The sequence below is a fragment of the Ranitomeya imitator genome, chromosome 4, assembly GCF_032444005.1.
Source record: "Ranitomeya imitator isolate aRanImi1 chromosome 4, aRanImi1.pri, whole genome shotgun sequence".
Taxonomy (NCBI): domain Eukaryota; kingdom Metazoa; phylum Chordata; class Amphibia; order Anura; family Dendrobatidae; genus Ranitomeya; species Ranitomeya imitator.
The window spans coordinates 314,121,219-314,140,148 of NC_091285.1; the positions used below are offsets into that span (position 1 = coordinate 314,121,219).

Sequence of the window (18,930 nt, forward strand, 5' to 3'; positions counted from 1 at the left end):
TGGCGATTCCCTTTATAGCCTGGAGGCAGCTTCCTGTGATGGAGGAGAACGTTGACACAGCATCCTTCCCAATCACAGATAGTTGGCCTGTCTCTTCCTGTCGGATACTGATTTATGTGATTGGTGCACAGCAGGAGAGGAAGCTTAAGCTTACTGAGAAACGGAGGCTGCACTAGCTGAGCAGCTGAAGGACCTTTCACCCGAATAATTAAAGGATCTTTCAGGTCATGTGCTCAGCTTGTGCAGCCTCCGTTGAGGTCCCGATCAGGAACAGCAAGATGTGGTGATGTACAGTGTTGTTTGTGTGTCAGAGATGGGTGTACGTAACTGTAGAAGTCATCCGCATAATATACTTATCTTAATCAGCCCTTAAAGAGACATTTTTCTTCCAGCACTTAACACTTACCAATTTGATCAGAGAGCAGACAGAGCTGATTGCAGCTTTCTTTATACTTACATGTTGATGTATTTGGTCCACGAGACCTACTCACACAGTAAATACACATCGGAAAAATGTGACATTTTCTGTGGAATCTCTAGAAGTCTTAGACAGAACCATGGGTTTCTGGCATGGATTTGCAGTTTAAATTGCTGCCAGTCCACATATGTATTCTGTGTATGTATATGTGCATGTAGCAGAGCTGTGTGTCTATATATGCATATGTAGAAGAAATGTGTTTGTCTATATGTGCATGTAGTAGAGCTGTGTATGTACATGGGCATATGTAGCAGCAGAGCTGTGTGTGTATAATACACACTGCAGAGAGATACTAACAATAGATTTATTACTTTTCTATTCTGCCCTAGTACTTTTAAATTTGTGATAATGACCCCTCCACTTTGCACCACCAGGGAAGTTGTAATTAATAGAAAAAATATTTTTCCTATTTCCTGCCGTCTAATCCTGGGGTGCATCTTATTGTACGGTGCCTGGTATAGTCTGAAAAATACAAGATATATATATTGTGAGCCCTCGCGGGCAGGGTCCTCTCTCCTCCTGTACCAGTTGTGACTTGTATTGTTTAAGATTATTGTACCTGTTTTTATTATGTATACCCCTCCTCACATGTAAAGCGCCATGGAATAAATGGCGCCATAATAATAAATAATAATAATGTCTCTGCACATCACCTGCTTGTGGAGACTCAATATGAATAACCCTTTGCCCAATTGTTCTCTTGGTCAATGAAAGTCCCAGCTAAGCAGACAAATAAGGTACTGATGGCACATGATAGCAAATTGCCGTAACTGTGAAATCAGCAAGATACTATGTGCCACTTCAAATATTAAAACCTACCAAACGGAGGAAATTTTGCAATGTCTGGAGTGGGATCATCGATGCATAAGCCACACTATTAAGACATCCAACTTTTGGACCTGGGATGATAAAAATAACATTAAATACTATCGCAATTAAATATAAAACACAAAATTATTACAAAGCAGCCAGCAGAAAGCAGTTTTATTTAAATGGTGAAATTACTGCTAACCAAACAGATCATGTTCTATAAATTGAAAAAAAAAGACAACGGTCCATCATGTGGAGCCTTTCACCACCAGTTATACCTTCTGAATTCCTAGATTATTTATAACCTACAATGTCATTTGTTATGAGAAAAGCATCCATCTTTTGTACGGTACTTGAAAGAAATGAATCATGTGCCTTTATGTTGACCACAAATGAATTTACATGTAAATGAGATCGCCTTTGAGGACTAGTTTTACTAAGCTGAACAAGTCCAACTTTTCTAACCTCTTATTATAAGAGAGCTTTTTCTTCCCATGTAATTAGCCTGCCTGTGTACGGACTAGTATTCCTATATACTTTTCGAAATGTGGTGCCCAAAACTGGACCACAAGTTTATAGCTTTACGAATACAAAACCAGAAACGGATTTCTTGTCTTAAAAAGATGAATACTGTAAAGGATTCTGCATGTAGACGTGCTCTGAAGAGCATCAGATCTGGGTGCCATTACTTATCTTTTCTCCAGCACACACATTTTACAGCAGCATGCAGAGAATGTATTTACTCCCACAAGTCCATGCCCCCGAGGGTGCGAACTAATCTCCCTACCTCAGGCATCCATAAATCTGTGCCTGCTAGAAAGGTCAGTCTACCTATCAGTTCATGGCTATAGAAGGCAATTAGTGATCGAGCATACAAATAAAGGAGAGCTGCTACAGAGGGGATTTGTCTAGGCCAGTGTTTTTCAACCAGTGTGCTACGGCACACTAGTGTGCCGCGACACATGGTCGGGTGTGCCGCGGGGAACGGGAGTCAGCTGTTCTCTGTGCCGACTGTCAAGCTGACAGCCGGCACAGAGGAGCTGCAGCGCGCCGGCTCCCGGAGATCAATTGTACTCGCAGACATCTACCAGCTGCGAGTACAATTGAGGTTCTGACCGCTGGGTCAGAGCGACGCCAGCAGCGTTATCAAGTCATGTGATCACGCTGCTGACGTCACTATCCGGCGCGCAGGAGACAGAAGACACTTGGTGGTAAGTGCTCCTGTGCTGTGGAGCTGAAGACACCGAAGATTCAGCGTGGGGCGGGATTTATTAAGTGTGTGGGGGGGATTTATTCAGTGTGTGGGGGGGATTTATTCAGTGTGTGGGGGGGATTTATTCAGTGTGTGGGGGGGATTTATTCAGTGTGTGGGGGGGATTTATTCAGTGTGTGGGGGGGATTTATTCAGTGTGTGGGGGGGATTTATTCAGTGTGTGGGGGCTTTATTCAGTGTGTGGGGGGGATTTATTCAGTGTGTGGGGGGGATTTATTCAGTGTGTGGGGGGGATTTATTCAGTGTGTGGGGGGGATTTATTCAGTGTGTGGGGGGGATTTATTCAGTGAGTGGGGGGATTTATTCAGTGTGTGGGGGGGATTTATTCAGTGTGTGTGGGGGGGATTTATTCAGTGTGTGGGGGGATTTATTCAGTGTGTGGGGGGGATTTATTCAGTGTGTGGGATTTATTCAGTGTGTACGTGGGGGGGGGGCTGGAATTTATTTAGCATGTGTGGGGCAGGGTGCATTTATTCTGTGTGGAAGGGGATGGATTTATTCTATCGGAAGGGGAGTGGATATATTCTGTGGGGGTGAGTGGGGAGATGGGGGTGGACACAGTAGCAGGGGGAAAAATGTGTGCTGACAGTACTGGGAGCAACGGTGATGGGATGTGTGAGGACAGTATGGGGAGTCGGGGGAATGTGTGAGGGGGGAATGTGTGAGGAGGAAATATGGAGAGAGCAAAGGGGTATGTTAGCAGGGGGGGATGTACATGAGGGGGCTATTAGAAATGTGTGCAGACAGTATGGGGGGATGAAAGTGTGAGTGGACACATAATAGATACTGAGTAGTGTGAGGGTAACAGCCAGGAGGAGACAGTATGCCAAGTAGCAGGAGTGTAATGAAGGGGCACAGTAGAGAGACTGGGCTCTCTATGAGGGACACCGTATGAGAAGGCAGTGTGAAGTATGGAAAAGAGAGAGAGGGTAGTGTGGATGGCATGTACCATAAGAGGGACAGTGAGGGTCATATGTGCTGGGAATAAAGTGAGGGGCAATTATTTACTCAGGGGCTCAGCCTAGGGCAGATATTGTTATTCCGGAGCATTATAATAACACTGCTATCTTTAAGGGTGTTGTGTCGGGATGTGCTGCAGAAGACAGGAGAAGATGGAAGTCTGCAGAAACGAGCTCTGCCGGTGGATGAGAAGAGTCATCATGGCATCTGGACAAGGTGAAGATGAAAAGAAAGAGGCGACTCCACAAACAACGTCATCTATCAGGTACCTGGATGTAAATGTGTTTTTTTTGTGATACTAATTCTCATTTTTATTTGTTAGGAACATTAAAGGGGATGTCCAAGGTTGTGATGAGTCTGCAGTCATACTATGTGACTGCAGACTTCTGAATTCTCACAGTGCACTCATCAAGGTTACGCATTTGGATAATTAACAGAATTTAATGTACTATTAATGATTAAATTATCAGCTGGCAAAATAAATATTTCATTTGCTTCCCATCTCATATAAAAACTTTGATTCCTTATCTATAAAATCAAGTGTAAGGTGTCTGCGTGTTCAAAGAAAAACAATTGACACGCTACTAACCCCGATTAACTAGGACTTGTCGAGAAGAAATTTAGCATTCAACTGCCTGATAATAACCTCCAGATTTTGTGTTACTGATGCAACGACTTTACAGAGTTTAATATTGTTGCCAGAGAAAATATCCACTTTCTGGGTAATCATCAACTCTGAAGGAGAATTCAGCTTCATTAATAACTAAACAAACAGAATTTTCCCAGTGTTTTACTAGGTGCCTGGTTTTCCCACAAACAAAAGTCGATTTTAATCAATAGATCTTGGAATAATAATGATTTCCACAATTGGATGTGTATAAATAAAGTGTTCCCGTGCTGAGATAATCTTACATCTGTAAAGGTAGCCATACATGCACAAAACTGCTTTATTGCAACAACGATAAAAGGGCCCCATTCTGCTGATTTGTGCGGACCCAGTGATCAGACCCCACTAATAAATAAGCGGTCACCTATAATATGGACACGGGACAGCATTTTTTCACCAGACAACCCTTTTTAAAGATAAAAAGCAAACAGAAATAAGGTGCTAAGGAAAAGGACCCCTATTTGTACAGATCCACTGGTGCAGAATGTCATAAAATAGAGAATGTGATAATAATGTTTGAAAAAAAGATCTAAAATGTTTGTCCTATTAGGGGGGACAGCATGGGACATTATTATAATTATACTGAAACTGGGGAACAGACACATTGTAATCAGCACATATTTCCTATTGATTTTTTGTTTTGCTGATATTTGGTATCTCTGAAAGCTTCCACTTTGTCCTAAATGCATGCTAGCATGTCTTGTGTCTCACGGGAATATCAGAGTCTCAGCTGAGTTATTTCTCGGAGCTTCATTCTGAAGCAATGACATGAATTGCTCCGGGGCACAATTTCTCTCACGCAGCACTATTTCACCTGTACAGCTTGCAGAGAACCGCATCTCCATATTTATATGCCGCAGCGCTGCTCCAATGGCCAGATGTCTCAGCAATACAGATGAGCAAGATATCGACCCATCATCAGATCCTTCTTCTGGCCCAAAGTTACATTGTGTGTAGCTGTCGTCACGGCCTGAATTTGGAGTGTTAGCTCGGTGTGACTAATGGCTTACATTACCCCAAAGAAATGCTGACGGGATAGCTAACGCAGAGGGTAGGAGTACAATGAAATAGAACAGAAGTCCATCTGTGTTCTGAGCCTTACCTGCTCTTATATCTCACATAGCTACAAATGCATCTATAACAAAGGACCACGAACGTCCCTTACCTGGCATGAACACTGTTACTTGATCCACCCTGCTCATTCTGAGAAATTCCCATGGTGACTGGAGGAAAATTTGACCAACAGACCAGGTAGAATTTCCTGAAAACAAAATGCAATAAGCAGTCAATATTTTCTGGAAGAAAATTGTTGAAAACTAGAGCAAGCTGAAAACTATGAAATTTAGTTTTTTTTAAAGTTTTTTTTCTGCATAAAAATAAAAAAAATAACCTTAATTACCCCCGGCCTCCCCCGGTCTTTGCCAACATGGCACCACAGTGATCACTTAACCAATCATTGGGATCAGTAGTCTTGTGCCTTCTATAATCTGCATAACCGCTGAGCCCAGTGATTGGCGGCAGCGGAGTGACCGATTATCATTTTTCAGCAGAGCAAGCCTGTGCATTAAATAAATGTACTAACTCAATTTTGCAAGTTGGCTTGGATGGCTGTAGCTAGTTATTAAACGGTCTTTCCTGCATTATTAAATACTGCATATCTTTATATATGCTGCTTATAATCTACATTCCCTTTGATGCCCAAGCGGAAATGTAACGACATAAGCTGTAGGGAACGCGAGCTTATTTTCACACCTATACACCGCCGTGTAGACAGAAGTCTATATCAGCAATGTGCTGCTAAAACACGGCTGTGTCACCAGGCTCTATCCAAGAAGAAATGGTCCGCTTCACCTCTGGACAAGAATGATATAAATGTAGACCACACTCTCCACTTTAGAGCTGAAACAAGTGACAAGTTTCCATTTTTTATATTGACTTCGCTCACCGTTAAACTAGGTGCAAACAACGTGTAAACAGCATGGTTGTACATCAACACTAAATACAGAAACTAGAATTGTAGCCTGTGAGCCCTCAGGGGTTGGGTCCTCTTCTCCTGCACCAGTCGGTCAATTGTATTCTTCGTGATGGTACTTGTTTTTTATTATGTATACCCCTTGTCACATGTACAGTGCCATGGAATAAATGGCACTATAATAATAATATAAGACTTATCACTAACTGGAGTAGAGGTCTTACACTGGCGCATGGCAGCTGTATTAGGAGCCAATTCAGTAATAGGCGCATGCCTCTTAAAGGGGTTGTCTTACCTTATTAAATATGTATTATTGCAAAATGCTTGTATAAATAAGTCTGCAATGTAAGCCTTATTAAAATCCTTTCCATTCTAACTGAGGGATTTTTAATTCTATAATTTACTGTTCATTCCAAAAGTTACCAGCTACATCTGCAATCTTTGAGAGGTGGCCAGTTTCCTAGGCAAAGAGCATGCGCTTGCAAGCTCTATGAAAAGACTGTAAATATTGTATAATATATAAATGTATATCTTTTTAAATGTTGTTTTTTACCAACAAGAACAAAACTGTCACAATCATCATTGTGTCCGTCCCAGCTCTAATTGATTATAGCAATGCATCATATCCATTACAGACAAATATTGATTACATTGATTAAAGAGAAACACTTAAGCATGAAACAATGGAAGTACATCCATGAAGACCATGTATCTTACAAGAATCTCACTACCTAGCTTGAATGACAGGTCCGTGATTGCCCCAAGTCCAAGGTTGGATTCTGCAGAGTTATTAAATGTCATGGCTTCTTGACTTTCCCATCCATCAGACATGATAACACTTAAATGGTTCAATAAAGCCTGAGTTACAGCCGCTGAAAAATCATCCCATGTTGTTTGTCTGAGAACACGAAGATAGCAGATGCCCTCACTCTCAAAATCACTTGGGCTGTCGCTTATGTGAATATTATCATCCAGGAAAATCTTAACAGGGATCCGGAGTCCATCTGCAAATAAATTTACATCCATTGCAGTCATTATGTGCTCTATTATGTGTCATTATGTGCTATTTTTTCTATTTGTAGATATTTAGATCAGAGATGATATGATTTTTAAAGGCGTACACTACATATACACATACTGTACATATATATTATATACACAGACACATATATATATACATGCATATACAGTGGGGGAAATAAGTATTTGATCCCTTGCCGATTTTGTAAGTTTGTCCACTGACAAAGACATGAACAGTCTATAATTTTAAGGGTAGGTTAATTTTAACATTGAGAGAATATCAAATATAAAATCCAGAAAAATCACATTGTATAAATTATATAAATTTATCTGCATTTTGCAGTGAGAAATAAGTATTTGATCCCTCTGGCAAACAAGACTTTATACTTGGTGGCAAAACCCTTGTTGGCAAGCACAGCAGTCAGATGGTTTTGCAGTTGATGATGAGGTTTGCGCACATGTCAGGAGGAATTTTGGTCCACTCCTCTTTGCAGATCATCTCTAAATCATTAACATTTTTAGGCTGTCACTTGGCAACTCAGAGCTTCAACTCCCTCCATAAGTTTTCTATGGGATTAAGGTCTGGAGACTGGCTAGGCTACTACATGACCTTAATGTGCTTCTTTTTGAGCCATTCCTTTGTTGCCTTGAGTGCATGTTTTGGGTCATTGTCTTGCTGGAAGACCCAGCCACGACCCATTTTTGATGTCCTGGCAGAGGAAAGGAGGTTGTCACTTAGGATGTTACAGTACATGGCTCCATTCATTCTCCCATTGATGTGGCGAAGTAGTTGTGTGCCCTTTGCAGAGAAAAACCCCCAAAACATAATGTTTCCACCTCCATGCTTGACAGTGGGTGCAGTGTTCTTTGGGTCATAGGAAGAATTTATCTTCCTCCAAACACAGCGAGTTGAGTTAATGCCAAAGAGTGCAATTTTTGTCTCATCTGACCATAGCACCTTCTCCCAATCACTCACAGAATTATTCAGGTGTTCGTTGGCAAACTTCAGACGGGCCTGCACATGTGCCTTCTTGAGCAGGAGGACCTGGTGAGCATTGCAGGATTTTAAACCTTTACAGCATAATTTGACAGCAATGGTTTTCTTGGTGACTGTGGTCCCAGCTGCCTTGAGATCATGAACAAGTTCCCCCGTGTAATTTTAGGCTGATCTCTCACCTTCCTCATGATCAACGATACCCCAACAGGTGAGCTTTTGCATGGTGCCCCAGATCGATGTCAATTGGAAGTAATTTTGTATTTCTTACATTTTCTTACTATTGCACCAACAGTTGTCTCCTTCTCACCCAGCGTCTTATGTATGGTTTTGTGGCCCATTCCAGCTTTGTGCAGGTGGATCGCCCCCACGTAAGGGCAATGGGGTACTCGGTACCGGGTCCTTCAGTTCCCTCAGTGAGGATGTCACGGTGGCCCGACCCGGACCGTGGCCTTAAGAGGGGCGCCCAATAAAAGGCAGAGTTCGTAGAAAACGGTAGTGTTCGTGACGCCACCTGTGGTATTTGGTCAGGTTGACAGACGCTGCTTAGGGGTCCACTGGGGTGATGGAATGGCAGCTAGATGGTATACCTTCCCACAGGTGAAGTATATCCCCAGGGCTTCCCAGACGTGTAGATGGTGATGGTGGATGGTGCAAGGCGCGGTGAATAACGAGGACACAATGAGTGCAGTCTCTTTACCTTTACTGAAGGCTTCAGCATCCACAGTCCAGAGTGCCGGATGACAGGGTAGGCAGAGTCGGGCCGTTCTGATGGCAATTCCAGAGTCCCCTTATCCAGGTGGAAATCAGTAGCCTTCCCCTTGCGCACAGTAACGTAGTAGGTCCCTACTTGCATTAGCTACCATAAGGTCTTCACTCTTGTTATTTCTCTCTCTCCGTCCCCCAGATGGATAGGACATAACCCGTATGACGGTGGTGGCCTGAGGCTATTTTATAGGGACCCTAGAGAAGCCCCTCCTCTGTGTTGCTACCTTGTCTGCTTAGGTGTTTAGGTCGGACCACCAACTTGGAATCGACTGCCCTGTCGGTCTCTGAAGTAAAGCAGGGAGTCTATTACTCCCTCGGTGTTCCAGCCACCGACTCTGCGCTCAGATGGAGGCAGCCTGCTTCTAGCTGGTCTCCCACTGTTGTTTCACTCTTGTTGATGACTTCTGTGTTCACTCACTACGGCACACTTCCTTTCTTGTCCTTTCTGAGGAGGCTGCCGCATGGGTTGCAGGCGCAGTTCCGTGTCCTTCCTGCTGAGCCGCTGATGTTCCTTCTTGTTCCTCTGTCTGCCCGACAGGAATTCCCGAGCCTCTCCTCCTCCTGGCTCCAACTGTCTCCTGACTCTGACTGCCTAACTTCCTAACCAACCCACCAGTTTTACCCTTTGTGAGGAGTGACCTAGTACATAGAACCCTTAGCTCCCCCTGGTGGACCGGCTTGTGAAGTGTGTGTGTGGCTGTGATACCTGGCAGGGTGAACTCCTTCGGTGTCATCAGACGTAACATCGCTCCCCCGGTGGAAGAACGACATTACTGCAACGTCCAGGACTCTGGGGCGCTGCACAGGTCTATCTATGATCTTGTCCCTGAAATCTTTATAAAGTTATTTGGTCTTGCCCATGTTGTAGAGATAAGAGTCTGACTGATTAAGTCTGTGGACAGGAGTCTTTCATAAAGGTGACTATGTAAGACAGCTGTCTCTAATGCAGGAACTCTTAATGGTTAGTAGGAGATCAAATACTTATTTCTCACTGTAAAATGCAAATAAATTTATATAATTTATACAATGTGATTTTCTGGATTTTATATTTGATATTCTATCTCTCAATGTTAAAATTAACCTACCCTTAAAATTATAGACTGTTGATGTCTTTGTCAGTGGGCAAACTTACAAAATCAGAAAGGGATCAAATACTTATTTCTCCCACTGTACACATACACGCCAAGTTTCTTTCTCTGCTATCAGCACAATGAAAATCTACCCTTAACCTGAGGAGGTGAAAAAAAGTGAAGCTGTTTGGTTGCTATGGAACAAATGCCCAACAACTATAGTATTTTTAAATGGGTAACTAGGTAACAAGTCACAAGGCACCAATTGTATGCTTATTAAGGCAAAACTGGCAATAGGCTTGGGTTGGAAGTAACAAGTGTGGCATGATTTAAAGGTAACCTCTCATCAGAAAGTGACTATTTAATTCAAGTTTTCATGTTCCATATACCGTATATATTTTAATGTTTGCAATTCTGTTTATAACAGTCTTTATTAAATATAAAAAAATAAATAAATCTTGCAATTTTCACTCTGTCCATCTGAGCATCTTATGGGGCCATAAATCATAATGGAGCAGTGTACGGGCCATATACAATGGAGCATCTTATGGGGGCCATAAACCATAAAGGAGCAGTGTACGGGGGCATACACACTGGAGCGTCTTATGGGGGCTATAAACCTTTATGGAGCAGTGTACGGGGGCATACACACTGGAGCGTCTTATGGGGGCCATAAACCTTTATGGAGCAGTGTACGGGGCATACACTATGGAGCGTCTTATGGGGGCCATAAACCTTTATGGAGCAGTGTACGGGGGCTGTTGTGAATTCTGTGGCAGAGCTCCCTCTTGTGGTCACAAGTGGTACTTCGGCTGATTCTCTCTGTGAGCTTCCGTTGGTGGAGGAAAGTGGTACTGCGGCTTCTGAGTTTCCTTCCTCAGGTGATATGGTCAAGTCGTTAGGTGCTGCTCTATTTAACTCCACCTAGTGCTTTGATCCTGGCCTCCAGTCAATGTTCTAGTATTGGACCTGTCTCCTCCTGGATCGTTCCTGTGGCCTGCTGCTCTGCATAGCTAAGTTATTCTTTGCTATTTGTTTGCTGTTTTTTTCTGTCCAGCTTGTCTATTTGTTTTTTCCTGCTTGCTGGAAGCTCTGGGACGCAGAGGGTGTACCTCCGTGCCGTTAGTTCGGTACGGAGGGTCTTTTTGCCCCCTTTGCGTGGTTTTTGTAGGGTTTTTTGTTGACCGCAAAGTTACCTTTCCTATCCTCGCTCTGTTCAGAAAGTTGGGCCTCGCTTTGCTAAATCTATTTCATCTCTACGTTTGTCTTTTCATCTTACTCACAGTCATTATATGTGGGGGCTGCCTTTTCCTTTGGGGATATTTCTCTGAGGCAAGGTAGGCTTATTTTCTATCTTCAGGCTAGCTAGCTTCTCAGGCCGTGCCGATTTGCATAGGGAGCGTTAGGCGCAATCCACGGCTGTCTTTAGTGTGGTTGGAGAGGATTAGGGATTGCGGTCAACAGAGTTCCCACGTCTCAGAGCTCGTTCTTGTTTTTTGGGTTATTGCCAGGTCACTGTATGTGCGCTGACCTCTATGTCCATTGTGTTACTGAATTACCTTTCATAACAGTACTGGAGGCCAAAAGTACTAATGATTCTCAATAGAGGGAAAAAAAAGTTCTGAGACCATTTTTTTTTCTTTGCACTGTGTTTTGACTTTTTTTCCCCCTAGACATTTGGGTAGTTCAGGACACAGGTGTGGACATGGATATTCAGGGTCTGTGCTCTTCATTGGATAATCTCGTTATAAATGTACAAAAGCTTCAAGATTTGGTGGTTCAGAAGCCTATGTTAGAACCAAGAATTCCTATTCCTGATTTGTTTTATGGTGATAGAGCCAAGTTTGTGAATTTCAAAAATAATTGCAAACTGTTTCTGGCCTTGAAACCTCGCTCTTCTGGTGATCCAGTTCAACAAGTGAGAATTGTTATTTCTTTTTTGCGTGGCGATCCTCAGGACTGGGCATTTTCCCTTGCGCCAGGGACTCCTGCATTAAGTAATATTGATGCGTTTTTCCTGGCGCTCGGATTGCTGTACGATGAGCCTAATTCAGTGGATCTGGCAGAGAAGAATTTGCTGGCTCTGTGTCAGGGTCAGGATGAGATAGAGGTATATTGTCAGAAATTTAGAAAGTGGTCTGTACTCACTCAGTGGAATGAAGGTGCGCTCGCGGCTATTTTCAGAAGAGGTCTCTCTGAAGCCCTTAAGGATGTCATGGTGGGATTTCCTATGCCTGCTGGTCTGAATGAGTCCATGTCTTTGGCCATTCAGATCGGTCGACGCTTGCGCGAGCGTAAATCTGTGCACCATTTGACGGTATTACCTGAGCTTAAACCTGAGCCTATGCAGTGCGATAGGACTTTGACCAGAGTTGAACGGCAAGAACACAGACGTCTGAATGGGCTGTGTTTCTACTGTGGTGATTCCACTCATGCTATCTCTGATTGTCCTAAGCGCACTAAGCGGTTCGCTAGATCTGCCACCATTGGTACGGTACAGTCAAAATTTCTTCTGTCCGTTACCTTGATCTGCTCTTTGTTGTCGTATTCTGTCATGGCATTTGTGGACTCAGGTGCTGCTCTGAATTTGATGGACTTGGAGTATGCTAGGTATTGTGGGTTTTTCTTGGAGCCCTTGCAGTGTCCTATTCCATTGAGAGGAATTGATGCTACGCCTTTGGCCAAGAATAAGCCTCAGTACTGGACCCAGCTGACCATGTGCATGGCTCCTGCACATCAGGAGGTTATTCGCTTTCTGGTGTTGCATAATCTGTATGATGTGGTCGTGTTGGGGTTGCCATGGCTACAAGTCCATAATCCAGTATTAGATTGGAAATCCATGTCTGTGTCCAGCTGGGGTTGTCAGGGGGTACATGGTGATGTCCCATTTCTGACTATTTCGTCATCCACCCCTTCTGAGGTTCCTGAGTTCTTGTCTGATTACCGGGATTTATTTGATGAGCCCAAGTCCGATACCCTACCTCCGCATAGGGATTGTGATTGTGCTATCGATTTGATTCCTGGTAGTAAATTCCCAAAAGGTCGACTGTTTAATTTACCTGTGCCTGAGCACGCCGCTATGCGGAGTTATGTGAAGGAGTCTTTGGAGAAGGGGCATATTCGCCCGTCATCGTCGCCATTAGGAGCAGGGTTCTTTTTTGTAGCCAAGAAGGATGGTTCACTGAGACCTTGTATAGATTACCGCCTTCTAAATAAGATCACGGTTAAATTTCAGTACCCTTTGCCATTATTATCTGATTTGTTTGCTCGCATTAAGGGGGCTAGTTGGTTCACCAAGATAGATCTTCGTGGTGCGTATAATCTTGTGCGTATTAAGCGAGGCGATGAGTGGAAAACTGCATTTAATACGCCCGAGGGCCATTTTGAGTATCTAGTAATGCCATTCGGACTTGCCAATGCTCCATCAGTGTTTCAGTCCTTTATGCATGACATCTTCCGAGAGTACCTGGATAAATTCCTGATTGTGTACTTAGATGACATTTTGATCTTCTCGGATGATTGGGAGTCTCATGTGAAGCAGGTCAGAACGGTGTTTCAGGTCCTGCGTGCTAATTCTTTGTTTGTGAAGGGATCAAAGTGTCTCTTTGGTGTCCAGAAGGTTTCATTTTTGGGGTTCATCTTTTCCCCTTCTACTATTGAGATGGACCCTGTTAAGGTCCAAGCCATCCATAATTGGACTCAGCCAACATCTCTGAAAAGTCTGCAAAAGTTCCTGGGCTTTGCTAATTTTTATCGTCGCTTCATCTGCAATTTTTCTAGTATTGCTAAACCATTGACCGATTTGACCAAGAAAGGTGCTGATGTGGTCAATTGGTCTTCTGCTGCTGTGGAAGCTTTTCAAGAGTTGAAGCGTCGTTTTTCTTCTGCCCCTGTGTTGTGTCAACCAGATGTTTCTCTTCCGTTCCAGGTCGAGGTTGATGCTTCTGAGATTGGAGCAGGGGCTGTTTTGTCGCAGAGAAGTTCTGATTGCTCGGTGATGAAACCATGCGCCTTCTTTTCCAGGAAGTTTTCGCCTGCTGAGCGAAATTATGATGTGGGCAATCGAGAGTTGCTGGCCATGAAGTGGGCATTCGAGGAGTGGCGTTATTGGCTTGAAGGAGCTAAGCATCGCGTGGTGGTCTTGACTGATCATAAGAACTTGACTTATCTCGAGTCCGCCAAGCGGTTGAATCCTAGACAAGCTCGTTGGTCGTTGTTTTTTGCCCGTTTTGACTTTGTGATTTCATATCTTCCGGGCTCTAAAAATGTGAAGGCGGATGCTCTGTCTAGGAGTTTTGTGCCCGACTCTCCGGGTGTATCTGAGCCGGCGGGTATCCTCAAAGAGGGAGTAATTGTGTCTGCCATCTCCCCTGATTTGCGGCGGGTGCTGCAAAAATTTCAGGCTAATAAACCTGATCGTTGCCCAGCGGAGAAACTGTTTGTCCCCGATAGGTGGATGAATACAGTTATCTCTGAGCTTCATTGTTCGGTGTTGGCTGGTCATCCTGGAATCTTTGGTACCAGAGAGTTAGTGGCTAGATCCTTTTGGTGGCCATCTCTGTCGCGGGATGTGCGTACTTTTGTGCAGTCCTGTGGGATTTGTGCTCGGGCTAAGCCCTGCTGTTCTCGTGCCAGTGGGTTGCTTTTGCCCTTGCCGGTCCCGAAGAGACCTTGGACACATATCTCTATGGATTTTGTTTCAGATCTTCCCGTCTCTCAAAAGATGTCAGTCATTTGGGTGGTCTGTGATCGCTTCTCTAAGATGGTCCATTTGGTACCCTTGTCTAAATTGCCTTCCTCCTCTGATTTGGTGCCATTGTTTTTCCAGCATGTGGTTCGTTTACATGGCATTCCAGAGAATATCGTTTCTGACAGAGGTTCCCAGTTTGTTTCGAGGTTTTGGCGAGCCTTTTGTGGTAGGATGGGCATTGACTTGTCTTTTTCCTTGGCTTTCCATCCTCAGACTAATGGCCAGACCGAACGAACCAATCAGACCTTGGAAACATATCTGAGATGCTTTGTTTCTGCTGATCAGGATGACTGGGTGTCCTTTTTGCCTTTGGCTGAGTTCGCCCTTAATAATCGGGCCAGCTCGGCTACCTTGGTTTCACCGTTTTTCTGCAACTCTAGGTTCCATCCTCGTTTCTCTTCAGGGCAGGTTGAGTCTTCGGACTGTCCTGGTGTGGATACTGTGGTGGACAGGTTGCAGCAGATTTGGACTCATGTAGTGGACAATTTGACCTTGTCCCAGGAGAAGGCTCAACGTTTCGCTAATCGCAGACGCTGTGTGGGTCCCCGACTTCGGGTTGGGGACTTGGTTTGGTTATCTTCTCGTCATATTCCTATGAAGGTTTCCTCTCCTAAGTTTAAACCTCGTTTTATTGGTCCGTATAGGATTTCTGAGGTTCTTAATCCTGTGTCTTTTCGTCTGATCCTTCCAGATTCTTTTTCCATACATAATGTATTCCATAGGTCATTGTTGCGGAGATACGTGGCACCCGTGGTTCCATCTGTTGATCCTCCTGCCCCGGTTTTGGTGGAGGGGGAGTTGGAGTATATTGTGGAGAAGATTTTGGATTCTCGTGTTTCTAGACGGAAACTCCAGTATCTGGTTAAGTGGAAGGGTTATGCTCAGGAAGATAATTCCTGGGTCTTTGCCTCTGATGTCCATGCTCCCGATCTTGTTCGTGCCTTTCATATGGCTCATCCTGGTCGTCCTGGGAGCTCTAATGAGGGTTCGGTGACCCCTCCTCAAGGGGGGGTACTGTTGTGAATTTTGTGGCAGAGCTCCCTCTTGTGGTCACAAGTGGTACTTCGGCTGATTCTCTCTGTGAGCTTCCGTTGGTGGAGGAAAGTGGTACTGCGGCTTCTGAGTTTCCTTCCTCAGGTGATATGGTCAAGTCGTTAGGTGCTGCTCTATTTAACTCCACCTAGTGCTTTGATCCTGGCCTCCAGTCAATGTTCTAGTATTGGACCTGTCTCCTCCTGGATCGTTCCTGTGGCCTGCTGCTCTGCATAGCTAAGTTATTCTTTGCTATTTGTTTGCTGTTTTTTTCTGTCCAGCTTGTCTATTTGTTTTTTCCTGCTTGCTGGAAGCTCTGGGACGCAGAGGGTGTACCTCCGTGCCGTTAGTTGGTACGGAGGGTCTTTTTGCCCCCTTTGCGTGGTTTTTGTAGGGTTTTGTGTTGACCGCAAAGTTACCTTTCCTATCCTCGCTCTGTTCAGAAAGTTGGGCCTCGCTTTGCTAAATCTATTTCATCTCTACGTTTGTCTTTTCATCTTAACTCACAGTCATTATATGTGGGGGCTGCCTTTTCCTTTTGGGATATTTCTCTGAGGCAAGGTAGGCTTATTTTCTATCTTCAGGCTAGCTAGTTTCTCAGGCCGTGCCGAGTTGCATAGGGAGCGTCAGGCGCAATCCACGGCTGCCTTTAGTGTGGTTGGAGAGGATTAGGGATTGCGGTCAACAGAGTTCCCACGTCTCAGAGCTCGTTCTTGTTTTTTGGGTTATTGCCAGGTCACTGTATGTGCGCTGACCTCTATGTCCATTGTGTTACTGAATTACCTTTCATAACGGGGCATACACACTGGAGCGTCTTATGGGGGCCATAAACCTTTATGGAGCAGTGTACGGGGGCATACACTATGGAGCATCTTATGGGGGCCATAAACCTTTATGGAGCAGTGTACGGGGGGGCATACACTATGGAGCATCTTATGGGAGCCATAAACCATAATGGAGCAGTGTACGGGGGCATATCCTATGGAGCATCTTATGGGGGCCATCAACCATAATGGAGCAGCATATGGGGCATATGGATGGCAGAAGCAAATTAAAGAATGGTGGCGCAGGATGGGAGCAGCACATGACAGAACGGGGGCACAGGATGGGAGCAGCAAATGACAGAATGGAGGCGCAGGATGGGAGCAGCACATGACAGAACGGGGGCACAGGATGGGAGCAGCAAATGACAGAATGGGGGTGCAGGATGGGAGCAGCACATGACAGGATGGGGGCGCAGGATGGGAGCAGCAAATGACAGAATGAAGGCGCAGGATGGGTGCAACACATGGCAGGATGGGGGTGCAGGATGGGTGCAACACATGACAGAATGGGGGTGCAAGATGGGTGCAACACATGGCAGGATGGGGGCGCAGGATGGAGAAGCACATGACAGGATGGGGACGCAGGATGGAGCAGCTCATGACAGGATGGGGACGCAGGATGGAGCCGCACATACCAGGATGGAGACCATATACCAATATAAATGCTCGCCACCCGGGCGTAGAACGGGTTCAATAGCTAATTATATATATATATATATATATATATATATATATATATATATATATATATGTGTATATACACACACACACACAATTATAAGGTAGTAATGTATATTATACACTACTGTGATCGTAAGTATTTTTTATTTTTTAAAAGACAAAAGTATAATATAGGAGATACCTTTATTGGTTACCTACTGTATATATCATACCAATTTAACAGATGTAATGAAGTCTGCACAACTTTAAAAATCTGAACTAATATGGGCAGATGCAGAAGAAGGTGCCCTGATTACTTCGTAATAGAATTCTAAAAGAAGAAACTATTATATTGCTTAGGTTTCCTCTGAAATTGCTTCTTCTGAAGATGAATAGATGGAACATGATAATCTTTCTTCCTAGACTATAATAGGATTATGTGATAAGACTTTCCGACTATATGCGATCTATGCAGCTTAAATGTTGAGCCACCAGAATACCACGATAAATAAAGAACAAAGTTCACTCACTAAGATTCTCCAGGAGCTGTTTGCAGTCATCGGTTGCCACATCATGCACTGTCCGGTTACACTTATCTTTACTATCTGGCTCCAGACCAGAGTGACTGCATAGGATTTCCAAGCAATCCTGGACAAAAACAGATTAGTTTTAGGAGGATTAGCGAGAAAATATCAGCTGCAGATCAGCTCGTCAATACATAACACAAGTTCTGTTACGGTTTTAAATATACAGTAGTTACCAAATGGTGGAAAACACCAGTGTGGCAGTCAAAAAAGCCCTGAGAAACTCGTTTGACTCTTGTTGTGTAGCCACTGAGACCTCTCCTGCCAGTAGAGCAGCTCTCATCAGTCACCTTCTGACTGCCAATGAATGCCATTTCCAAAAGGAAGTTGGAGGGTTCACCTAATATTGGTCATGACGGATTATCCGGTCATCAGGATTTTATACCTCAAACTAATAGGCATGTATAAATCAAAACTGGATCAAAAAACCCATACAACATAACCAATAAATAATAAGTTTGATTCAGTTCACAAAACCAAGTATAGACCTATAAGTAACCAATCAATGTCAAGAAATATGAAAAATACCAAAAATATTTATTTTTTATCCACAATAAATATAATTTTATTAAATTACAAAAACACAAACATTATTGACTAGAAAAAATAACACCAATTGACATAATACCCCCTGACTAAACTAATGTGAAACACACGTCGGGATACAGGGCAGTGCTGTCTGTCACTTTGGCATGTTCATAACTTTTGCTGGTGGGTAATTTAGGGTTTATTTGTGTCATTAATTGGCATTTGGCTATTGTTGGTTACTATTTGGCCATCTTCTGTGCGGTCTATGTATGTCAATCAGTGTTATTCCTTCTACCAATCATGTTTCCAATCATTCCCTGAATGTACAGTATTTATTTTATGCAAGGCGACTTTCCTTCTTTGGATTATTGTTGTTTTTTCTATGCAATTCTGATGATTTGAAATTTATTTATATTATGTCCAGAATGACTTAACTTTGACCACACTGTCCCTTTTTAGGGTCTTAAGGGGTGACTATTGATTTTCTTCTGTGTTGGTAATTAATAAAATTATATTTATTGTAGATAAAAAAATATTTTT

General features: G+C 43.6%; 1 protein-coding gene across 1 annotated transcript in view; it reads right to left on the reverse strand.

The window, feature by feature from the left end:
- Positions 1 to 18,930, reverse strand: part of CTTNBP2 (cortactin binding protein 2) — a 223,242-nt gene that overhangs the window by 54,869 nt on the left and 149,443 nt on the right. Inside the window, exons 9-12 of the mRNA XM_069764853.1 lie at positions 17,809 to 17,926; positions 6,892 to 7,164; positions 5,354 to 5,449; positions 1,298 to 1,377 (exon numbers count right to left, since the gene is read on the reverse strand). Coding sequence (XP_069620954.1) covers positions 1,298 to 1,377; positions 5,354 to 5,449; positions 6,892 to 7,164; positions 17,809 to 17,926 — 567 coding nt within the window. The remainder of the gene's footprint in view (positions 1 to 1,297; positions 1,378 to 5,353; positions 5,450 to 6,891; positions 7,165 to 17,808; positions 17,927 to 18,930) is intronic.